Genomic DNA, 10,138 nt, shown 5'->3' on the forward strand with positions numbered 1-10,138 from the left:
AATCAGAAGTTGATTTCCAAAAACAAAGAAGAAATCAATTTTGTGTGTTTTGGGTTCCTTGAAGATGAACACACTCACATGTGGAGGTTTTACCAAAATCGAGCTTGAAGGTATACGAAATTGAAGATGAACTCGAGTTAGGGTTTTTTTCAAACCCAGAAATTGATATAGGTTCGTGTTCAGTTTTTGAAGATCTGGGATCATGTTTTGATATGGGTTTGTGTTCTGATCTAGCACACACGCACACACACACACACAAATCTACATATGCTCTCAAGAACACGATGAACAACCGATGAGCCAGATAAAGATCTCAAGAACACGATAAACAAAAGAAGATGAAGATGAAGAATGAAGCATTTATTTCTGGCTTTGGGTGTTCTTGAGTTTGAACAAAAGAAGATGAAGGTGAAGAATGAAGAATTTGTTTATGGGTTTGAGTGTTCTTGAGTTTGAACAGAAGAAGATGAAGATAAAGAATCGATTTATGGGTTTGAGTTCTTGAGTTTGAAAATCAAACACCTATATAGGTTTATGTTCGGCATTTGTTCAGAACTAAGAAATACATAGAAGGAGAGTACAAATCTGAGTTCTTGAGCTCGCTGGAAAAACCATGAACGCCATATAATAAATTCGGAGTCTCGTCAGAGCTATAAAATACATCGGAAACCGGCTAAACCTCTGATGACAGGTCATAAAGATATTTTTTGAATAGTTTAATAAGTTCAATAGAAAAATACAGACAAAAAAAAAACTCAATGATTAAATTTATACAAATCAAAAAATAAACTACATTTTTAAATCATTATCACTTAATAAACTCTTCAATCAATTTTTGTTCTTTCTTTCATAGAGGGGTAGAAGTGAACGGAATTGTAAATGCGGCACATATCGGTAGGTAGCGAATCTAATTCCCCACTCATTTTTTACTATTAAAAAAAGTAATTTCTTCCCTTTACCCAATTTTCATGCACTTTAAAAGAAAAAAGTGAATAAATAGAAAATGAAAATTCTTCCATGCAGCAATGTCACCTACATACCCCACATCTCACACTTAAAACGATTAAACCCCTCCTTTAAGGCTTTTAAGTTTTAAGTACCTCCGCTTATCTAATCCTTAACAAAATACATAAGTATTTATTTCATTTTAAATTTAAATTATAAAAGTAGAAAATATATATTGTTGATAGATCAAAAAAATTGGCATTATTTTCTCCGATGGTGACGAGATTTCAAAAGTTTAGATGAATTTCTGTATATTGATTCCTTAAAAAAAAACTAGATATATATAAAGATCAGTGTGCTTTATTGAATTTTTAGTTACATGTCATGTTAAAGAACAAAATGAGTTGTTTGGTAAGTTCATCACTTCATTGGCAAACATTTACAACCACAGATAATACTAGGAGTTTGGGGTAGCCGGTAAGCTACTCGTGATCGACTTTTTAAAGTTCGACTCGAGCATAAGTTAAACGCATCCGAGCCGAGCTCAAGCTCAATTTAGGGCTCGTTTATTAAACGAGTTTGAGCCGAGCTTCATTAGTAAGCTCGCAAGCCTAAATGAGCTTAAACGAGATTTATTAGTAATCCACAACACCATCTTCAACACACAATTTGCCTTCACTACTATCCGCTCGGACGAAACCCTAGCTACCTCCATTGGACAACTCTGATGATTCTGATGGCGATGGAGATCTAAATAAAATGGAGTGTGTGTCGAATTCATGGTTTGTGTGTGTCGATTTCTGATGGTGGTTGTTGGTGGTGGTGGTTTGTGTGTGTTTGTGTCAATTTCCTAGTGGTATTGGACAACAGTGGTGGTGGTGGTTTCTGTGTTTTGTGTTGATTTTTCGATGGTGGTGAACAGTGGTCGTGTCGTGGCAACAGTTGTGGTGGCGGATGGTGGAGGTGATGATGACATAGGCGAGTGTTAGTAGACGATGTTATCGGTAGCAGAGGGTACTGGTGGTGTTAGAGTGTGGTGGTAGGTGGGGGTGGGGTGGGGGTGGGGGTTCTGGTGGAGATGGCAAAACTACATATTTCATGAAAATATAAATTTTTTATGGAAATAACTCTATCCCATGGTAAAAAAAATTATGTTTGTAGGTTTAAAAAGGATAAAATCATCAATATTTTGTTTTGGTGTTAACCGTTAGGTTCAACTATAATATTAAAGGAGTTCTACATATATTTAGGGACTAAAAAGCAATTAAGTCCTAAGTTCATTTTGGTCAAAATTTCAAACGAATGACTCGGATTATTCAAATCGCATAATACTTTGATCAACGGCCACGATTAATTTTAAGCAGACTATAAATGGCCTTTCGCTTCACATCAACAAACTCGCGCCAGTTTTTTATAGCAACTGTAATCTTTTTCGGATCTAAAGTTGGTTGGTATATAGAGTTTAAGAAATGGCCGGAAAAGGTGAAGGTCCGGCGATCGGAATTGACCTAGGTACAACATACTCGTGCGTCGGAGTATGGCAGCATGACCGAGTCGAGATCATCGCGAATGATCAAGGCAACAGAACGACTCCATCTTACGTTGCGTTTACGGATTCCGAGCGTCTAATTGGTGATGCTGCGAAGAATCAGGTCGCCATGAATCCAATGAACACCGTCTTCGGTACGTTAATATGCTCAAACTTTCAGTTTCTTCAGGTGCTTCGTTTGTTTTTCGTTGATGTTCTGTGGATTGATCTTATGAATTGTGTGGCAATTCTAGATCCATTAGGGCAAATCTTACCATTGAGGCACAGAAATTACTTTCAAATTAATCATCAATCGTTCTCAATGAAACATGCATTTGGAGATTGGGCATTTTAATTCATAGTATTAGATATCATTGCTATCACCGGTAGTATGCGATAAAACATCAATAGCTCTCACTGAAAATTGCTATTTGTAGATTAGCCATTTTGACTTCTAGTATATATTAATCATCAATCGCACTTGCTATGGATGTTAAAATTTCATTATATACAGAAATTGCTATTCGGAGATTAGTATCTTTGTTTCATTTATCATGTTTTGATCGGAAGTACTAAGTTATATTCTATAATTTTGACAACAAAAAACAGATGCAAAGCGGCTAATCGGTCGGAGATACAGTGACGCATCTGTGCAGGACGACATGAAGCTATGGCCATTCAAGGTCACATCTGGTCCTGCAGAAAAGCCCTTGATCGGAGTCGATTACAAAGGAGAGAACAAACAATTTGCAGCCGAAGAGATATCTTCCATGGTGCTCATCAAGATGCGTGAAATCGCTGAAGCTTTTGTTGGATCAACAGTCAAAAACGCCGTCGTTACAGTCCCTGCATACTTCAACGATTCCCAACGCCAAGCCACCAAAGACGCCGGCGTTATTGCTGGTCTAAACGTGATGCGTATCATCAACGAGCCCACCGCTGCCGCCATTGCTTATGGTCTAGACAAGAAAGCCGGTAGTGTTGGTGAAAAGAATGTTCTTATCTTTGACCTTGGTGGTGGAACTTTCGATGTCTCTGTTCTTACAATCGAAGAGGGCATCTTCGAAGTGAAGTCCACCGCCGGTGATACACATCTCGGCGGCGAAGACTTTGACAACAGAATGGTGAATCACTTTGTTCAGGAGTTTAAGCGAAAACACAAAAAGGACATCACCGGAAATCCAAGAGCTTTGAGGAGATTAAGAACAGCATGCGAGAGGGCTAAAAGAACTCTTTCATCCACTGCTCAAACAACAATCGAGATCGATTCATTATACGAAGGTGTCGACTTCTACACCACCATAACTCGAGCTAGATTCGAAGAGCTGAACATGGATCTCTTCAGAAAATGCATGGATCCCGTTGAAAAATGTCTCCGAGACGCTAAAATGGACAAACGATCCGTTCACGATATCGTCCTCGTCGGTGGGTCTACACGTATCCCAAAAGTACAAAACCTTTTACAAGACTTCTTCAACGGAAAAGAGCTCTGCAAAAGCATCAACCCCGATGAAGCCGTCGCGTACGGCGCTGCAGTTCAGGCTGCCATTCTCAGCGGCGAAGGAAACGAAAAGGTACAAGATCTCTTACTCTTAGACGTTACTCCTCTCTCTCTCGGACTCGAAACCGCCGGCGGAGTCATGACGGTGCTAATCCCGAGAAACACCACGATTCCGACGAAGAAGGAGCAGGTTTTCTCAACCTACTCCGACAACCAACCTGGCGTTTTGATTCAAGTCTACGAAGGAGAAAGAACACGAACAAGAGATAACAATTTACTAGGAAAATTCGAACTTTCCGGCATCCCTCCGGCGCCGAGAGGTGTTCCCCAGATTACAGTCTGTTTCGACATCGACGCGAACGGGATATTAAACGTTTCCGCTGAAGATAAAGTCGGTGGGAAGAAGAACAAGATCACGATTACGAATGACAAAGGAAGATTATCGAAGGAAGATATTGAAAAAATGGTGCAGGAGGCGGAGAAGTACAAGGCGGAGGACGAAGAACATAAGAAAAAAGTGGAGGCGAAGAACACTTTGGAGAACTACGCGTATAATATGAGGAACACGATAAGTGATGAGAAAGTGTCGGCGAAGATCGCCGCCGGAGATAAGAAGAAGGTGGAGGATGCGATTGAGCAAACGATTAATTGGTTGGATGCGAACCAGTTGGGTGAAGTGGATGAATTTGAGGATAAAATGAAGGAATTAGAAGGGATTTGTAATCCGATTATTGCTAAGATGTATCAAGCCGGTGGTGTTCCTGATGCGGCGGCCGCCGGTAATGCAGGAGCTGCTCCGGCTGGTGGTGGCGGTGCTGGACCCAAGATTGAGGAAGTTGATTAAGTGACGAAATTTGTTTTTTTCTTTTTTAAGTTTAAAATTTTGATTTGTGCTAATGATAAGCTGCTAGAAAAGGGTAGCCAATAATAGCTTCTAGTTATTGCTAAAACTAGATGAAAGAAGTTTAAAGTTTTTATAACCGTTTATAGGCTCCGAACGTTTTAACCAAATTACTAAAAAATTATCAAAATTTATTAATCTTTTTAAGTGAACCAGAAAATGTAGCTTGATGTTTCCTGTGATGGCCACAATATGTAAGAATGTAACTATTAATGTTTCACTTTTACCATTTTTTGAAACCATATTTTATTTTTCTGTCAATTCATGAAACAGTTTTATGCAACTGTTTTAACCATTTAGATAGGTAACTGGCAAAAGATTACATCTTTTGGATATGAAATGAATCGTTAATGCATATCTCCAATTAAAACAACTTTGTAGTGTGGATTAAAAAAATGTTGTTAACACTTAACACAATTATCTACAAGACTCATTTGTTTTACTTTTGTTACACTGATGGTGCTTAATAAGGCATATAGTTGTACTTACTAATCGTTACATTAGTTATATCTTATTCTGATAAAAAAGAGTACAAGATTGCGACATGGCATCTCCTCAAACCATTCTCATAATATTTTCCCGCCCAATGTTGTCAATGTGAAATTCCAAATATAACCTCCTCCTTGATCATAACACCAAACGCATAACATTATTCAGCAATTTCAAATCAAACATTAAAATCTAAGCAAAAAATTAGGAACTATAATAGGAAATTAATTTGTTTGGCATCCATTCTCACTCACAATTTTTGCCTGGATAATAAGGTTCGTAAATATGGCCAATAAATAAGGGGCGTGATCACCCGAATTTTGTTAAAGATCCCGAGATTTTAAGAACAAATTGATTGCATTGAATTACATATCTTAATCGAGTTGCATCTTATCCCACCCTCTCAATCGATTGCTTTTGTCTGACGAGTCGGTCTCTTGATGAGAAATCGATCTAGGGTTTCTTTTTCTAATGTGAATACCAGAAAGGGAATGTACTCACGACATTGTAAGTACTTGGTTCTTACCTTTTCTTTTCAGTTCTTCGATCTAAACCTTTGAGTACATAAATGTTGGTTCATTTTCAGAATGCAAATCCATCTACAAAAAATTACCATATTTTTGGAATTCAAGCTACCACTTTTTGTTACGGGTTGATAAAACATGAAATCCAGGTGTTGAAAGAATTGTCCCAAAGCAATACTTAGATGGCTGGTTTGTCTATCTGTTTATAAAACCCTCCAGTAGCCTCACCGATGACTACACCTGCTCTCGATTGTCTGCATGTTGCTCTCTCCAGGTAAACACAAATAATAGTTCAATAACAACGTTTTTCTTTTAATTTTAGTTTACATTCTTTGCTTATGAATTATAGTTTTTTTTTTAATGAAATGAATGGCAGCTGCTAGATGTTTAAGTAAGATTGTTGATTAGCGATGACTTAATTAGTGTTCATCACACCCACCTACACCGAGCATTCTTCAGTGGCCACTTTTAGCAGGTAATAACTCTTAAATTTAAACCCAAGTTCTTTATAATCAGATTTTGGTAATGATTGTTTATTTGTATTCTTTTAGTCAGGATCAAGGTGGCCCTCTAGACTTTACATATTGAACAAGACTTTCAATGATCAGGTAGGACATTTATTACATTATTTTACTCTCAAATTGCATAAATTAAATAAACAACTGATGTGTGAACAACATAAAAGGCTATAATTGATGAGAATATTGTTCATGTTACTACTTTTTTGAAAAAAAAAAATTAAAACTTATTCAGGGGCATCTAATTGTCTTAGAAAGCCATTTCCATTGAGTTTTACTATTCCTTATTATAAAATGGAAATAAGTTACTATTTTTTTTAAAAAAATAAAAGTTTTATTTCGCAAGATAACCCTAAAATAACAATGTGCTTTGAAGTACATTGCTATAATTGATGTAAATGGTTCGTGTTACTATTTTTTGATATTAAATAGAAATAAGTTGATAATTTTTTAAAAAAAAACGCACTATTAAAGTACATTGCTAAAATAAGAATGCACTTTGAAAGTACATTGTTATAATTGATGTTAATGGTTTTGAAAAAAAAATATTTCACTAACTTAGAAAATGGTATCTAATTGTCTCAAAAGCCATTTCCATGGAATTTATTATTTCTTGCTACAAAGCATAAATAAATTGCTATTTTTTTCATATATATATATATATATATATATATATATATATATATATATATATATATATATATATATATATATATATATATATATATATATATAGCCTTTTATATCAACCGTGTAGTATACGAGCTATAGTCTATTCAATATTATATTTCATTATACACCATCATCACTTTTTTCATTAATCAAAGTATAAAGAACATTACTCGTATCTTCAGATCAGTTTATATATTATTTTGAATCAACCATCGTAAAGTTACACCCAAATCATCTAACTTTGTAAACTAATAATCGTTTTAAAATCACTGATTAATAATTATGTTTTGAAGTATTAATATTATTTTAATTTGTTAACCGTGATTTTTACAGATTTAAACCTAGTTTATAATATAATGCAACTATATTTATCTTTTTATATTAAGAAAATTACAATCAAGATTTGATGGGATCAATGATCTAACGGTCAAAAAATATCAAAATAAGCATTTCATGGTACCTCTCGTCAGTCGATGAAGTCATAAACTGAACGACTGGCCCCTTGACTATCAAGTACATGTTTCATTTAGTCCACCCATATTACTCGTTTCAGAATCAGAGCTTCTATAACCAATGCATTAACTTTATTGGAGTTTTTAAGGCAAACTCTTACATATATACAAAAAAGATAGTTACATTGAATGGATTATGGATAATAAACTATTACTTAATATTGTTTTGCATCGTGATCATTCTCTAAATTCAGTTGATTACCATATATTATATTGACTAAGTATTACATGTTAATGTTCATTTGGCATTTTCAACAACCGTAACACCTTCAACAAGTTTTTGGACGTCTTTTGAAGCCAACATTAAGATTTGGGGGGGGGGGGGGGATAATACTAAATTTTTAACTCGGTTTTTATGTGCAATGCTACTAAATCTTTGTAAAATTATGCATTGCCGCCAATTATGATATATTACAGAATGTTTTGATATCTCATAGTGAGGTTTAATCTTATATAAATAGGAATACAAAACGAGAAATTAAGTAATCTAACATATATAAATGGACTTTTTTTTAAAAAAAAAATAAGCGTTTCTTTTTTAGTTTTGGAAAAATAACAATTTCTTTGTTAGTTTCCTGTTTTTCTGGTTGGAATCTGTCGAGTGGTGGTTGACATTGTGAACTTGGGAATTGGAATACCAATTTTGTGAAATTATAACATTGTAACCATCTATTTGCTTATAAAAAGATTGATCAATGAAAGAATACATACAATCTTTGGTTTCTAAGAAGTACTTATAAAAATTACTTTTGTTTTACTACCTTTTAATCTAAGTATTACCATTGGTGTTAGATAGATGTGGAGAACAAGCTAGAAACAACAATTTATAACATATGTATTCATGACAAGGGAGAGATGGAAACAACGATTTATCAAGAAAGTTTCGCTCTATTGGTATCTTCTTTTTTGTTGATTCTCTTATATGACATTTAAAAATGAGGGGTTAATTATGTTTGTGTGAGATGTACCCTTACCTGAGAGTCTCAACATTTTTTTTATTCTTTTGTTTGAATGTTGATGTTGATTATTGATGTTTTTGGTTACTCGTTTCTATAGGAAAAAGGTAGCACCTGAACCATCACCAATCAACGGGACATCAAATCTGGTAGTTCAAAAACACAATTCTCAAGTCAATGTAAGATTGATGTTTATGAGTTATGCTCCCTAACTGTAAGTTATTCCAATTATTGTTTTATTGGAAATGGATGGTTATAATTTATAAAATTAGACTTAACTTATGCTAAATGAATATAATTGCACAGGAATATCGCATTCGGATTTTGAGAAGAATTATGTAAGAAATTTCAACACCTGTTTCGCACATGGATTCAGTCCGGAATTACAGTAGGGTTAAGGTTATTGATGCTTTTTTTATTCAAAACCGAAAAAAAAAAAAAAAAAAAAAAAAAAAAAAGAGCCAACCAAAAACAGGATTATTGTCGTTATCACGACTATTATAAATTAAGGGTTTCAAGTTTATAAATTATAGTCGCATGCTTTTTTTTTTTTTGCTTCAAAACTGGTTTATTGTATTGTTATTATATTAAAATCGTTGCCTTTCTAGGATCATAGTTGTTAAGTGTAAATTTAATTTTCGTCATTGGTAATTGATAGTTCTATAATTGAATTGAGTTGGAATGTGAGATTCATCATTTATTGCAATTTTAAGCTAAACATACTCATTAGCCCACAAGAATTAAGATGGACTTCTCAGTTTTGGACAATAGTTTATTTTGACCTCAAACTTTATTAACTAACTATGCTTTGATCAGAACAAAGAAATCATTGGCATTTTTATATAAATTATTTCGAAAATTTTGGATGTTGCTCGTTTACATGATCAGGTTCTTATGAAATTAAATTTGTCTCCTATGATTCTTCACACTCTCAAGGCTTACGTATGGTAGAATTATGCTCGGACATTACAATTGGCTGAGATAACCTTTACCGCTTAATTGTTAATTTTACAATTGATTATTGTAACATTCCTAATTTCACGGTCATTTTAAAACTTTTTTTTATGTTTATTTTGAAACGGATTATTTTATTAGTGTGGAAACTTGTCCCAAAAATATTATTTCGAGATGAGATCAGTGGTGGAGTCAGGATCAAAGTAAAGGGGTATCCTGAATTTTTTTTTGCATAATATGCAATAAGATCTTGAAATGAGATGATCAATAAAAATTTTCTGTTGACTAAACCAGCATTACAGTCATCTGTATTTTACAAGTTTTAACCATCATTTACACTTAAGTGATCTTTAGTTTGTAATTACTACCTACCACTTGTCACTACAAATGCATCCACCCTGTAACCCTAGCGGAAAGAATTATCATTTAAAGCATGACACATGTTACATAAAGAAATTTTACGACTTCTTTTGTCAATAATATAAATACGGCGTTAGGCAAGCAACAAGTACAGTCTAGGAATAGAAAGAAGAAATCGTTCTTGGCTAATTCAACTAATTAGGTCTAAATACCAGCACCAAATCTAAGTATAACAGATCAGTGACTTGCATTGGAAGTTGAAATTTAAACTCAAAACA

At 34.3% G+C, this 10,138-nt stretch overlaps 1 protein-coding gene across 1 annotated transcript; it reads left to right on the top strand.

The window, feature by feature from the left end:
- Positions 1 to 2,357: 2,357 nt before the first annotated feature.
- LOC111893320 (heat shock cognate 70 kDa protein 2-like) lies at positions 2,358 to 5,055 on the top strand. The gene is made up of 2 exons (XM_052766961.1): positions 2,358 to 2,628; positions 3,083 to 5,055. Exons 1-2 carry the CDS (start codon positions 2,415 to 2,417, stop codon positions 4,816 to 4,818), a joined length of 1,950 nt encoding a protein of 649 aa, XP_052622921.1. The 5' UTR covers positions 2,358 to 2,414; the 3' UTR covers positions 4,819 to 5,055.
- Positions 5,056 to 10,138: the final 5,083 nt, after the last annotated feature.

This window comes from Lactuca sativa, chromosome 8, assembly GCF_002870075.4.
Source record: "Lactuca sativa cultivar Salinas chromosome 8, Lsat_Salinas_v11, whole genome shotgun sequence".
Taxonomy (NCBI): domain Eukaryota; kingdom Viridiplantae; phylum Streptophyta; class Magnoliopsida; order Asterales; family Asteraceae; genus Lactuca; species Lactuca sativa.

Excerpts from the sequence above, each read along its gene's own strand:
- LOC111893320 (XM_052766961.1), top strand. The coding sequence starts at position 2,415 with ATGGCCGGAAAAGGTGAAGGTCCGGCGATCGGAATTGACCTAGGTACA. Across the intron at positions 2,629-3,082 it reads TCCAATGAACACCGTCTTCG|ATGCAAAGCGGCTAATCGGT; the intron begins GTACGTTAATAT and ends AACAAAAAACAG.